General features: G+C 45.6%; 1 protein-coding gene across 9 annotated transcripts in view; it reads right to left on the bottom strand.

Moving 5' to 3' along the window:
* Window positions 1-15,724, bottom strand: part of dock4b (dedicator of cytokinesis 4b) — a 100,239-nt gene that overhangs the window by 71,836 nt on the left and 12,679 nt on the right. For all 9 annotated transcript variants that reach the window (XM_034526020.1, XM_034526021.1, XM_034526023.1 and 6 more), the window contains exon 2: window positions 817-900. In XM_034526020.1, coding sequence (XP_034381911.1) covers window positions 817-900 — 84 coding nt within the window. The remainder of the gene's footprint in view (window positions 1-816; window positions 901-15,724) is intronic.

The raw sequence follows: 15,724 nt of genomic DNA, 5'->3' as shown, positions 1-15,724 counted from the left end.
TATCACAAGCCTCTGACTGGTTGGCTGCACGTCTGACTGCTCGACTGGCTGACTCTCTCGGCGCGAATGTGTGTCCCCCGACAGGACGTGAGGCGGAGGGTGTCAAGAGCTCCGGAAGAGGGAGGCGTGCATGCGTTTTTTGTGCATGGCTGGCTTATCTGTGGTACGATGTGCAGTCTTGGCTTTGCTGAGGTTAGTTGAGTTCCTATAAAGAACATTTTTATAAAAAAGACCTAAAAAGACAGAATAGAGAATACAGAGCAAAAGGAGAGAAGAATCTCATTACAGACAGCAAAGGAAGAGAGAAGCAAGCAGAGGAGAAAAACAGACTGAGCGTGGGCAGGAAACGGTAGCAAACATGACTTCCACAGGCATTCACCAAAGACATGACACTGCTCATTTTCGCGCAAATGCTGCACCATGATTTCCCATGAAGAGATGTGTGATAACTTTGCATGTTATTTCTGCAAAGCAACGTGTCTGTTTCTGGGCCCTCGGTTGTATCCCTATACATCTGTGTGCAAGCAATATTTGGGATCGATTTTAAATAAAGGTTAATCCAAGAGCTATTAAGTAGATTAATTTGATCTGGATATTTAATGGAAAGGCAAAGTGCTCCCTAAATATTTTCTAAACGTATGACTGCAAGCGTTCACTTCACTGCTCATGCAAAACGATTTGCTTTGCTTACATGTGCTTTTCTCCCCCCCCCCCCCCCATTTCAAAATGTTGGATTTCTCACAGGAAGCAACCGATTTGAAAGGAAGAAAAACGGTAGTATCCACATACTAAGAGTGTACCGTGTGCACACTGTACCTTCACATTTCTCCAGGATCTGCACCGTGTCTCCGATTTCCAGCGGGAGGCCGTGCTGGACAGTCCCTCGGAAACTGGCCAGCACTGCAAGAAAAAAAAAGAGAAAGGAGGCACAAAACACCCACGTGAGTTATTTTACCATTTGAGCCGAGTTATGCAGAGTTGGGGAAAAAGGTCCGAAGATGCAAGCAGAGTGATACAAAACAAAAAGCCTTCTGTGAAAAAGAAAAAGAGAGAGGAGGTGCAATCAATAATCTGTGTAGGTGAAATAAAATCAAAGCTTATATAAATAATGAAACATCCCTGTGTTTCTGCACAAACTCAAAACCTTCAAAAACACAAACAAACTGACATAAATACATTCTGCGTCATAGACTTTATGAAGTTATGAAGGTTTTTTTTGCACGGTGTGGAAGGGCAATGTGAACATGGGCATATTTGCAGTAATGCCCCCCCCCCCCCCCGCCGCCCACTAAGTCCTGAACACTCGGTCGTACATCATCTTACGTGAGGCAGCGATAGAAGGCGTAGCCTGTGTTTGATTCACCATGGACTGTTTATTGCAAAGAGACACAAACAGGTGGTACAATAACATCTCTACCCCGTTCTAGACACCTGAAACAGACCTCTAATGGAACCATTACTCATGTGATGAAAGCTTTGGGGGAGGACACAGCAAAGGATATGCGTTTTCCTCCAGGGGTCAAATATACAGAAATGTTAAGTTTCAACATGTTTTCTAGTTTCCAAGTCAACCGAACTCTACTTCAGATTCAACTCGAGACTGAAAGCATCATTGAACCAGTGTGTTTCACCAGTGTTTCTGAAAGTTTTTTTTTTTATATCCCCTCTTTTTTGAGTCCCTAAACTTTGTGGAAGTGCAATACCAAGCTGGCCGAGTGTCCCTTTAAGGAGACGTAAAAGGGCAGAGAGAGTCATTATAGTAGAAATGGGCCACGTTTAACATCAAGCAAAGACTGAAACACTGTAATGAGAGGATGGGGAAAATACCGTTTTATGATGATAAAATGTGTATTAAAAAAAAAGAAGGACTACCTCCTCACTTACAGAGAGAAAGAGAAATGGCCCATTAGCTGTGAACACCACTTTGCGCTGTGAGAGTGTAATGGCCATCAGAAGTGTCAGTTAACCGGCTCTTTACAACAGAGTAGCCTGACACACACACACACACACACACACACACAGATTAATTAACGTACACACACAGATTAATTAACGTACACACCAAAACACACTACATATGTATGTCAACCACTGCACATGGATGATCACACACATACATAAGCAAAAACTGACAGATCCAACTGACTGTGTATAGTTAATGATCCGTGCACACACACACACACACACACACACACACACACACACACACACACACACACACACACACACACACACACACACACACACACACACACACACACACACACACACACACACACACACACACACACACACACACACACACACACACACACACACACACACACACACACACACACACACACACACACACACACACACACACGAGAAAGGTCTACATACTCTCTTAAACAGGCGGCAAATTCACACAAGTAGCCTATTCAAACAGCTATGTAAGCAAGCACACATAGACATGGATTCACACATGGATACACACACACACACACACACACACACACACACACGCACACACACACACACACACACACAGAGGAAAAAGACAGCTTTACTGGGATTTGGAATGAAAACGTATAACCCTGCCATGCAGAACTGAGAGGGATCCCGCTACAGCTAAAGCGTTTGAGAGAATTTAATTTCTTCTGCCTTCTGAAGGCTTGTCCAGTGTACCTGAACGCACCGTCCACACAGCAGATTTAATCCTGCCCATTTAAAAAAGACACAGTGAGTTGCCCCAGGAGATCTACAGGGTACAAACATGTGGGACACCGAGGTGATGTTTCATGGACTGGTGACCACGTAAGAGCATTTAACGTTCAGTAGCTCTCAAACACAATTTAAAAATGTGGGTAACTTTATGAAAAATGGCCAAAAATATATAGATGAATCTTCCTTTTTTTTGTTTTCCGGAAGAAGCCCACCACCCAAGAGAGGATTCAGTTTAGCCATTCAGCCATTCTCTCATGTTGGCATTGAGATGAGGTCTGCTGATGAAATCAAACAGCAGCTAGACACTGTGTGTGTGTGTGTGTGTGTGTGTGTGTCTCTCTGCCCTTCAATGCTGAAGCTTCGCCAACTCCTTGTTATCCCTCGAGCTGCAGAAACACTATCTTTACAAGGGATTTGTCACAAGCACACATCTGACTTTGTAATTCACTCAAAAGACAGAACCGCTTGTGCGCACACGGTCAAAACTCGCCCGCTTTCCGTAATTCATTCAAAGCCCAATCACATCACGCACACACGTGCACACAGAGACACACGCAATCACAGCTAACACGCACAGCACACTCACAAAGTATGGCCGATGTATGAATTATCCAAGTGACTTTCCCAGCTGCAGTCAACTAAATTATTCAGTTTCAAGTTGCATTTTCTTTTTTTCTTTTTTTTTCTGCTGTGAAAATGAAAGCTTCCTGCCTGTCAATCTACAAGCCAGCTGCTGTCTGTCCGTGGGTCTCTAAGTGCCCGTCATCGCCTCAGACTGTCTGTCTGTCAACTGTCTAACCGCCAAATGATGCACTGAGAAGAACAGAAAAGGTGCTTACACTTGAATGTGTTTGTGGTTGTGTCGTCCCGTTTGCCGGCAGTGGAGGGAGAAAAAAAAAGAACGGCGAGTACGAATGCGGAGAAAGATGACGTCCGTATATGTTTGACCACGCGGATGCCGCAGAGTAAAAAAAACAAACATGCATAGCAGGAAGGGGAGGGGGGGGCACGTCTAACTGGATGCCACCGGTGCATAAATATCCAATTGCATAAACTGAACTAAAGCTGATGTGTACACACACACACACACACACACACCACCCGCGTATTGAAGCTGTTGGACCCAGTTTCCAGACGGCCTCCGATGACCGGCACTTCAGCCACCAAAAGGCAAACTCCCTTCTGACACACTCCAACACTCACAGTGTGATTCTATGTGACACGGCGGACCACTAGGGTCATAGCGCTGGCTATTCTTGACTAGACTGGCGTCACCCCCAAAAGTATACATCACAGAGAGACGGTGGCCTGGAAGAGCCGGATTAACAATGGAGAACAGACAGGGAGGGCTGGTGGTTTAACGCTGATGCAGAGTGTCACCGGGTCTTCAGGGCTCACATGGCAGCAGCCATCTCCATCGCGACGCTTGAGGACGACACTTCTCAGCTCGCGTGAAGGTCGTAAAGAGAGCGATACTGAGAGAACATAACACAACTTTAACAAGTGGACTCTTGTTAAACTGCTTTTTTTAAATACATATATGCACATTGGGGTTTCCACAGGTCCGTTTAAGATCTGAAAATGTCTCCTTGGGCTTGTGGGAACTTGAGTGGAGATGTTTTTTATTTAAAATTGTACAGACAAAAAAAATTTATTATAAAATAAAATATTGATAGCTTCATCCATAATGAAAATAATCATTATTTGCAGCCCTCACTCACATATCTGATCAGAAACAAATGTGCACGGAGAGCAATTCATCTGTTCACTAATTGACTGTCCACATGGGACCCTTGGGGTCAGAGGTCGCCTTTTCGACCCATTTGATGCGCCTTAATCCGTCAGCACTTCCTGCGTGTTGGTAGTTTGCTAGTGCATTCTGCTGAGTAAGTCGAGATCCCTAGAAAGCCTACTGGCTCGGATTAGGCTTGTGTGTGTTTCAGGCTGCCACTTGGAGTCAAGGCCCGTCACACCACGTCACATTGGGTTTGCTCGTCGCTCCCCCTTAGAAGAACAAACACTGCCACAGGCCCCAAATAAGAGGAACACCGGGGCTCCTCCTTCACAAAAAATGAATGAGGTGGGTATGCTGCCAGTAATCAAAGCATGATAATATGTTGCTGCAAGACTCAATTTTACCATAAAAGGTATAAAAAAAACAAAAAACATTAAAGACGCATGAAGAAGCCACTGATCTTTTTGTCTCAGCACCCCATCCCCCGGCTTTTTTTAAAACTAAAATCACATGGCAGATTTTATTCAAAGCTTGTTAATATGCTTTTTTAACTTATTTGCATGACCCTTTCTTCCCTGTGACGGATCCGACAATGATTCACGTGGATAATCCCCTCCCACACGTTAATTATACAGCATTTATATCATTAACATGCTAATTGAACAACACAGCAACTGGTGGTGCTCCTCTGGCCTCCATTGCTGCCAGAAGTACAGATCATGAATGAGCTCATTTGTGCGGGGGAATGTACATGTGAGCATTAATAAACATGCGCAGACATTAATATGATTATTATGAGGGGAAGAAACGTGATATTCAGAATGGGGAAGTAATGTATGTTTGCATCCTGTGAACTCTGCTGAAAAGCACCTAACACACAGAAGTGAAGGTTTACTACACCACGAAACCTCTCCACTTCCTTGCGCTGCACATTCTGCCTTCTGCACGTCCACCGTTCAAAATCCATTAGCACTGTGCGATCTGCCTTTCGCCAAACCAAAAGTGCCTTCTATTCCAGCAATCGGACTAAAACATTCCTCCTCAGACCAAAACTAGCTCAGCTATGTTTTGTCTGAGCCAACTTCAAAACTTCCAAACCAAAGGCTTCAGGCATTTATCTTTGTATGTGGCGAGTTAAAAAAAAAAAGGGGCGAATGCGGTTAAGGACACAAGGACTAACTCGGGGGATCACGTGAAGTACGACGACTTGTTCATGAGTATGCGCGACACACTTGCAGGCAAATAAACGCACACAATATCACAATGAGTTTGACAGAGCAGGAGAGGTATCCGACAGCTTCGGTGTGAGCTGGAGACAGATTAGGTCTGTGTGTGTGTGTGTGTGTGTGTGTGTGTGTGTGTGCACTTGTATGTGCATCTACGAAAAAAGGTGATTTCTGTGGTTGAGCTCAGAATGCTGGGAAAGCGGCTTCATGCATTTTAAAGCAGGGAAAGCAACAGGGGTCGGCAGCGGGAGAGGAGAGCGGGCAGACGGCTGAAAGTAGCGGCGCAGAGAAGGCCTTGAACACAACTCAATTTGGCAGTCGGCGCACACACACAGAGAAAGACCAAAACACACACGCACACGCACACACACACACACACACACACACACAGAGGTCTGATAGTCAATGCAGACAAAAGCCAGGCCCGGCGGAATCACCCAGAAGGAACGGCTTTCATTTCGCCTTCTCCATCGCCGGCCGCCAGGTTTCTTTTCGCTGCCTTTGTTGCGTGTGTGGAGATTGCAACCTAACCGCCATCACACAAAAAAACGCTCACAATAACCCCTTCGCTCAAATCAGGCTGCTGGAGCAGAAGCTCTCAAAGCAGAGTTTTGTGAGGAATGTTATTACTTTTTTTCATTTTTTTTAAATGGCCGCAGCTCGGGGCTCAGTGTCATTTCAGCATTGCCGCAGTGTGTCAGAGATTTGGATGTGAAACTTCATACTAACAGTGTGCGATTCATGGAAGAGCTAAAACAATATAAATACACGCTGGTGCAGGGGCCAGCCACTTATTAAGTTAGCAATTTACACCTTTTAAATAAAGTGGTGTTCCACACTTTTAATCATTTTCATAAGCCTTTTAATTAGCGTGATTACACACTAAGGTAACACCAGCTTGTGCCCCCGTCATAAACAGCAGGAAAACAGAGACTGACCTGAGCATGGAGACATAATAAATGACTCGGATTAAATAGAAATATAGGTCAGTGCGCTAAACCTCACCTCATTCCCAGGCACTAATCTGGCTGTCTACGTAGTATGTGCCGCTTCAAAGATAGCTAAGTGCACGCGTTAGATCGCCCACTGATGCCACATTTTTGGGAGGTTTTATATCTCACATTCTGTATAAATGTGTCACGACCAGTGTTTGAGTGGTTTGTGCACATTCTTGCTCCATCTTTATCCTTATCATCCTCTCTAATCCCAGATCACTCACCTGCGGTTCAGATCATTTATACCTTAGAGACCTATTTGTAGCATATTTACTCTCCTTGCTATGTTGTTCTTGGGTTAAATATCTGGTTTTATAGCTTTTAAACGCACCACTGTGTTTATCAGCTACTTGTTGTCAGTCTGCTGTTGTTTGGTATCGAGGAAACAATGCCGATGAGAGCCGCGGGAGTGAGTGAACGTACGAAAGCACTAAAGTTGCCACCGCGACCAAGAGCTGAGGGGAAGTGCAGAGTTGGGCTGTTGAACAACATTATCTTAACCATTACATTCACAGGTAAAGTGGAAGTGTCAGTAATAATCCCTAACCACGCTGGAGGAACACGTGGGTAATCTGACATGTACGTTAAGTCAAAGTACTATGATGGGTGTTTCCATTTAGCCTGAATTGTATTTTTCAAAAATAAAACTCATCTGACAGCTCATTTTTCTTCTTTTTAGGGATGTTGATCCATTCCCAGATCTCAGCAAGTAACCCAGTGAGCACGATGTTTACACAGAATGTCGGACAAAAAAATAAATATGATCAGCCAGAATTATCCCTATATTGTACCATAGACCCTGTGGTCCACTGTGGTTACTTTTTCTGACAAACCACACGGCACCACACTCACAAAAACATCTATTCGTCCTCTTTCTAATGCTCCCAACACTCCAAATGCTGGAAGCTGCAGCTTTAGAGAGCGCTGATTTTCAGCAGCGGCTGAAGTCACACAGACACTGGTGCCTACACATCCTCCCACCCTCCAGAGAGAGCGTGGAGGAAGAAAGGCTAAAATATACAGAGGGAGAGGAGGGAAAATGAAGGGTGTGGGTGTGTTTTATGATGAAGCAATACAAGAAAAAACATTTAGGGAGACAGATAGATACTGTTAAGGAGGGATGGAGGGGAAATCAGTAGACAGAGATGAATAAGTGGAGAGTAGGCTGCATCTCCAACTGACAGATGGAGAAAAAGAAGAAGCAGAAAGACTCCCAGGCAAACATCTGCTTTTCTCCCTTCAGTTGTAAAGGCTAAAAGTGGGAGTGTCAAGTGAATCTCTCTCAATCTCTCTCTCTCTCTCTCTCTCTCTCTCTCTCTCTCTCTCTCTCTCTCTCTCTCTCTCTCTCTCTCTCTCTCTCTCTCTCTCTCTCTCTCTCTCTCTCTCTCTCTCTCTCTCTCTCTCTAGTCCTTTTTTTTGGGGGGGGGGGGGGTAGGAGGTGTGACTGACCTCTAACCGCACTTCAAGCTCTTATGAATCAAATTACAAGATGTTATGCACTTGTGACACAGCAGCACATGCAGATGTAAACGCACAGCCAAAGCCGACAGGGAAAATCGCGCCTGCAAGTGAGTGAGTGACCTTTGCGAGCGCATCCAAGCGCGCACACACTCCACATAGATTCACGATGTATGTGGCGGGGTTGTAAGTTTAGCTGTCGACAGCTATTAAACAGAGCCTGACATCACATCGGCAATAGACCATCACCCACCACTGGGAGAGGAAAAGAGACACGTTTGTTTTCATGGCCCCGGGGCTATAGCAACTCAAACAGTCAGGTCCACATTGAGGATGGTGAAACGATGATGAAAAGGTGGTAAAACAAAATGCAACCAAAACTAGCATCTCCAGTTCAAAACACTGAAGGTGTGGCCGTCATGAAAATGGGAAAGAAAAAGCTTCTCCGAAGGTGAAGCTAAATCAATGGCACGTTAAAAGTAGAAATGACATGTAATGTAGAGCAGCTTTAAAAAAAAAATGGTGCAATGGCTTACTTTATATTTGTATTTGTGTTACGTGTCTGTCAAGAGAGGCAGCTTACAGCCACAGCATGTATGGACAGACACTAGAGGGATGTATGTGTGTGCTTTCTGAGAGAAAGAGTGAGTGTGGATAGAAAGAGAGACGGAGAGAGAAGGTGAAGGACAGATAAAGGCGGCAGAGCAGCAAGCGAAAGGGAGACGACAGGAAAGAAAAGAGGCGGGATGGTAGGGGGGGGGGAGAAAACAGAAGGGAGAGGGCATCAAACAGAGAGGCAGGAAAGATAAGTAGCTGTCAGCTCTTGTGCATCTCCCTGCACTTTGTTTGCCCCGGCGCTGGCATGGCAGCTTGAAGGGGGGGGGGGGGGAGAGATGGACGGCTCTTAAAAGGTGCACGTTGCCGATGGCAGGGGCCACTGGGGAGGGTCGCGGACGAGAGCAGGGCGCTAAACGCGGTCGAATCGATCATGGGGATGAAAGAGAGGAGGAGAGGGGCCGCACGACACACAAAAGGGACGAATGAACCCGAGTGGAATTCAAGATTGAAGAAGTTGAATTCTGCGAAGCACCCGGGCGCCCTGTTAATCCCTTAATAACTGCTGCTACACGGCCGTACAAGCTGGCGGGTTGAAGGGTGCTCTCTGTGCTCTGGGGGGGGGGGGGGTTCCACCTGCATCAAGACGCCATGGCGCACCAACATCATCGCACCCTTTATATTTCACAAACATCGTTTTACTGAACGCACTTTCAGACCTTGTAATGTTAACACGTGAAAAAATACCGATTGTATTCGTTTTTTTTAATCTTGAAAACCAGAAGCAGTTATCGGCTTTGAGAGCTTACTTGTTGCTGTAAGAAAGGCTTGGACTTCAGAATAGCTCTGGCATAGAATGACATTAAAGCAGGAGAAACACTTGTTAGATAACAGCAAAGAACAGTTATATATGAGAGAGAGAGAGAGAGAGAGAGAGAGAGAGAGAATTGATGAAAATATCCAACGGCGCCAGATCTCAACCCAACTGAACACTGTTATCACTAGTGTCATATGGTACACAATTCAGGGTCTATTAAGTGAGACAGTGCTCTCTTCCACCGACAATAAAACACCAAATGAGGGGAACATTTTTCACCAACACCTTCCCGAGACACCTTTCTTTTCTTGAATTTGTCACCCGTCTCTACGTCTACTTCGACTGCAGTTTGCAATTAAGCAAATGTGGTACTCCAACTGGAACTACTGGATTGTATTTCCTTGTCTCACTGGGACAGAACACTATACACCTCCACCAACACGACCCCCCCCCTCCCCATGCTGTATGGACCAGCGGTCTCTTGGACGGTTGTACCCGTATGCCCCAGAAGCAATAAATAGGCCGCTACCATTATATCTCTGAATTAAATACCTTGTTGTAAATGATTAAGAAGCAGGAGCACCCTAAAATAAATACACATCTCTTTCATGGGCATCGTTTTACAGTACCGAGGACGACACGCGAGATGTGCGTCTCAGCGTTTGAAAGATGCGTTTCATTTGTACACTCGGCGCGTGTCTCTACGTAAATATCGTGGCATTGCACCATTCGATTCGGACATATCATACACAGACAGCTGGTGCTTATCCCCTCATTAAAAAAACATTACCCCATCGACTCTGGGCATGTTGTACTGCACACATACAGCATCTCATGCATGCACACGATGCATGAGATTGCACTCTTAGGTCTGCGGAGGCACATCACACACACACACACACACACACACACACACACACACACACACACACACACACACACACACACACACACACACACACACACACACACACACACACACACACACACACACACACACACACACACACACACACACACACACACACACACACACACCACCACCCGGGGGGTTGCCCGCCATCTCGAAATCTGCACTGAGCCATGAACGACCATATGGAGGCTTTCTTTTTAGTTAAACCCACTGTATGGTTGCACGAGTAGTCTGGGATAATAAGTTACTTATTTTATTATACACAGATGCAGGGTGTTTTGTTTTTGTTTTTCCTTGTCGTTAAGGCAACACGATGCCACAACATCACCGCCAGGCTCTCGATTGCAGGGTGCGAGCTGGAGCCCACCGACTTGAGCAACTCACTGGGGCACACAAACACCTCCTCTGAGCTCAAATTAAAACAATTGTACGGGATTTGGTTCATGTCCGTCCATGTTCCCTGGTGCTAATGGGGATCAGATAAACACCTCGATGCACTTTGGGGGTAATTCTATCAAAATAAAAAAAAAATAAGGCCAGTAATACTCTAGCTCAGGGCTTTGGACTATTGGCTATGGTGTTGAGGGCAGAGAGGAAATGAAACGCGAAACTTTACAGCTTAATTTCTGTGAAAAACCTGGGCTCTTACCACAAACATACCTGCGGTATCATATGCGCCGATACCATATGTATTTTTGTGTGTGTCTGTCGGTTAAAGTGCACCTCCAAACACACACGCCTAAACAAGAGGCTGTGTTAACATCGTCCCTATGGGCATGCTTCTAATCTGATTAGCAACCCCTCAGATCAAGAGCAACACACACACACACACACACACACACACACACACACACACACAAACATAAATAAGTTGGGTTTAGACGTAAAAAAAGAAAGAATTCTGAAGATAAATGTTAGCAGTGGACCATGAGGTGAATACTGACATCGGCCTCGCCAGCCATTTTCATCTAATTCCTCCTGGGATCATAAGCCTCCCATTAGTAATGAGGCTGACCGTACATATCCCTTTGAAGCACGATATAAACCAGTCACGGAGAAATGACCCCATGCTGAATGCTAAGCCTCCCAGAAGATGTCGTAACTGAAGTGCAAAGGAAAAAGAAGACGATGGCAAAGAAAGAGGGGGAAAGTACATTACATGTTGGTGAAAGGCCCACAGCTAATTATACAGTTGAAGACAATTGAAGCAATTATATTACTTTGCCAATCTCGCTGCCAACCACCAAGAAAGAGTTGTATTTAGCCTAGTTTGTCGCAAACAAGATGAGAGAGAGCGAGAGAGAGAAAACAAAGAGCTGAGTGACAAGTGGAGACGGAGCGACTGTATGAGAGAAGAGGGAGCGCTGAAGCATTGGGGAGTAATTCGGGTCACTGGGGAGTGTATGAAAAGCTCAAAAGTGAATGAAAAGACCACGGCGTGGCTGAAGGGCTGCAGATCGGTTTGGATGTCAAGCATGTGCACAGATTCACTGCATGTGGTCGAGGTCGCGGGAAAGGAAGCGCTAACTGACAGGACATGTTCATGAACAACATTGCATACACACACACAGGGCGGTGGCCTCCGTGCACAGCCAGGGCAATTGAAGACACTTCACAGGAAGTGGCGGCTAGGAGTAACTCCGAAACACACACACACACACACACACACGCACACACACAGTGGTTCCACTCAACGACACACAGATGGCAGGTGCTACACAAACACGATCCACTGGAGCGTACCGTATATCAGCTAAGCTAAGCTAGTCACTGCTTCACAAACAGCCAGACAGCAGTTATAACCATTAACTATCTCTGTGTGTGTGTGTGTGTGTGCGCAGAGCCGCAACAAGATCTTCCCTGGACAGACTAAGCATTCAACAATGTGTGTTTGTGGGCATTTGTGCACATTTGTTCACGTCTTATTAATTCCCTGTGAATCCAGCTTTAAAAATCCTATCACAGTGGGAGTTTTCCATGAAAGCCAGACACAATCCCATGTCATCAGCGGGGAGAAATATCACAACAGATACAAAACGGCGGCAAAGCAAAGCACTGCCACCCCAATCCCAATTAATACGTCGGCTGAAGAGAAGTGAGACAGTAAAGAAGAGGAAGAGCAAATGAGGAAGAAATTAAATTTAAAAAAAACACAAACCACAGCGAGTTCTGGCTTATATGAAGAGGGACATCTGAGCACAGGGAAGTCATCAGCACAACCATTATAATCATTTATAAGTCCCTAACTTCTCTCCATAGTTTACAGGCTGATTTCAAATGCAATCTGCAAATCTGTAACCAATACACTTCCTAAAGGCCTCCAAACAAAGGGCCATTCAAAAGGCGTTTCCAAATGCAGGGTGTACCACTGGGTATCGGGCAATTCTAAGCAACAGCAAGCATGTTGAAGCTCTGCCACAGGTTCCTCAAGCTCAGCAGGGTTGGAAGAGCAGAGGAGTCCGTTTGTAACGCGGGAATCACGCCGGAGCGTCACCGACAGTGACGAGATAGCGACGGGCGGTGAGGGGCGGCTGAACCAAGATGTATGATGGAAACCTGTCATCGAGCCCGAGCCTCGGAATAAAAATAAAAATGTGTGCACGCGATACGCATTCACCCTTTTCCATGAGCCACAAGATATGGAGAATGAATGTGCGTATGTGTGTCTGTATTGGCACCGATTCTCATTCTTTCCCTATAAAGAGAGCCTCGCACACTGAAAACTGAAATATGAGGGTTGGATTCCGTGGCTCGTTGGCATACCAGTGCCTCTGACATCTGCTATAACGTAGACAGATCAATAATGGATGGAGCACACATTCTCATGCCATCACACCAAAGACACGGGCAAGTGTAAGGGGCAGATTAGAAAAACACTGATGTACAGGAACCTACAAAGACACGCTGCCAAATAATTACTCTCTTGCATACACACTTGGTTTGTAAAAACAATATGTCAGGGAAATCATTAGTGTTACAATTGTAATGGCTTTCTGTAGGAAATGGATTTCCTTCCTTGCATGTGCCCCGGTCACCTCGCATGGCGCTCGCTGTCAGGAAGCCAAATCCAAGAGGTGACTCGTCCCCCAAATTCCCTTTCATGTTCATCCAGAGTCGACATAAACGGGGGGCGCTAATGCAAACACCGGCGGACGGCTGGTTGCGACCGATTCCTGAAGCAGCCATCTTTAGAATGAGGCGCTCTGTTCGGCTTCAGCACTGTGCGGCTCTGTGCGTTGTGAATGTATGGCCTGTGCGCACGTGGCCACACATTCCTGCAGGGCTAAGGGGTTCAGCTGTTGTCGAGGCTATTTTTCCTGGGCGCTGCATGCCATTGGCGGATCAAGGAGGATTATTCCTGGGGTTGGAGGACTTTGGGCTCGCAGAGATGGAGAAAAACAGAAGGAGGAAAAGAGAGAGAACCACCATGGTTTGGAATGCGTTCTTCGAGGAATCAAACTCAAGCAAAAGGGACTGCGGAGCGGAGCTGTCTGTGTGTGTGTGTGTGTGTCTCAAAGCAAACCACGTAGAAAATCACACAGCCAAAAGCTACACTGAGCAAAAGACACAGAGGGAGAGAGAGAAGCCACTCGAGCCATCTCCAACCGTAAATGATTAACCAATACTCAACTGTCACGCAAGAAAATCCCCAGTGTCTGCTTTGAATTTTTCTTCAGCTCGAGGAGCTACTTCACACTTTGTCTTAATCTTGCCCATTACTGCGGCGACATCAGTGCGCACAAAGAGACTGCCCTCCAGTTTGTTTCACGATGGCTCTCGTCCTGCCTGGGACCCCAAATGGATAAGATTAGCAGTTCTTCTACACATCCTCCAGATCAAATCGGGAGGGGGAGGGGGGTGCTGCGGCTAGGCTAAAGTGGGCTATGCAGCCGCAATAGACGGAGGCAGACGGACAGGCAGTGACTGAGAGCGGGTGTCAAACTAATGGCCGTGCTCAGCTAATTTGCTCGTGCTCACACAGACAAAATCAAATGGTGTGGGGTAAGAATTTGAAGGAGGCGAGTTAAAAGAAAAATTAAAAGAAAAGAAAAACGCCCCAGATCCCTGATGTACGGCAGTCGTGTGCACCCTTATGCTGTCAGTAATTAAATAAAACTAGTACAAAAAAGTCTGCAGGAGCTGTGAACTTGAAGAGGGATGAGAGAAGTGGGAGGGAAGTCATTTCTCAGTAACTCAGAAATTTCATCTTTGTTTTTCTCCTCCCACGGTTTGTGAGTGAGCACCATCACACAGAGTAGAAAAGTGAAGCCTCATTTGAGCTATACGGTGTTCAGGTTCCCAAAAGTCGAGCAGATATAGGCACACTGGGATGGCGCTTGGCCAGCCTCGGCAGCTCAAGGAACCCTATGTGGACCATCAAGTGACAGCCCGTCAACTGTCACAGTGTCTAGTCGGATTCTCTCCGCCTCGCCATCTCTCCTCCTGCATCCCTCCACATCCACATCCCTTCCCCCTTCCTTCATAATCTCTTCTAAAGCCGGTCGTCTCATGATTGGCGAAACTGAGCGCACACACAGTAAAACTATATCACGATCAGCCAATATAAGCTTTTAAGGGCTCACAAAGTCAGAGCGTGGGATCTCTGTCTATAACTAAATGGCCCTGTACTTGTATTGTAGCCTTTATAATTTTCCAACCACTCAAAGCAATATTTGTTTTTCTTGAACGCTTTTAACCGTAGAGTGAAAATCTAATATCGTGACAGCCCTAATTTCAATCAAACTGAAACTATTAAAACAAATCGCTGATTGATAGGAAACTATTTAGATAAGAGTTGAATCATTACATTTTTTTTATTTTCTGCCAAAACTCTAAAACATTCTGCAGTTCAGGCATCCCAATGATGAAGATATACAGACTCCTTCATTGTTATTATGTCATTATAATCTGAATATATAGTCTTTTAAACTATTACAAAACAAGACATATGAACACATCGCCTTAGGTTTAAGGAACTTGCGATGGAAACGTTTTGCTATTTTTCTGACATTTCATAAACCAATAATAATTAAATAATAATTAGTGGCAGCCCTAAATCCCATCGGATCACGTATAAAATATTACAACTGATGTTGAATGCAGTGAGCTGAATAATCATCAGACAAAGCTCTTCCCGCGTGTAAAAGGAAAACCTCAACGCCCAGCACAGCCATACGCAGACGCCGTCACCCAGTCCGTATTCCCCGGTGGCCGTGATTGTGAGCTTGCTAGTGCATTCAAGCAGCCTGTGCGGAGAGGATTATGGCTGTAGTCCAGATGAGGGTCCCGGGGGAGGGGGGTTTACGGGTGACGCATCAC

Source organism: Cyclopterus lumpus, chromosome 23 (assembly GCF_009769545.1).
Source record: "Cyclopterus lumpus isolate fCycLum1 chromosome 23, fCycLum1.pri, whole genome shotgun sequence".
NCBI classification, from domain to species: Eukaryota; Metazoa; Chordata; class Actinopteri; order Perciformes; family Cyclopteridae; genus Cyclopterus; species Cyclopterus lumpus.
Note: the sequence above shows the minus strand (reverse complement) of the source record. Positions and strands in the feature narration are given on the sequence as shown.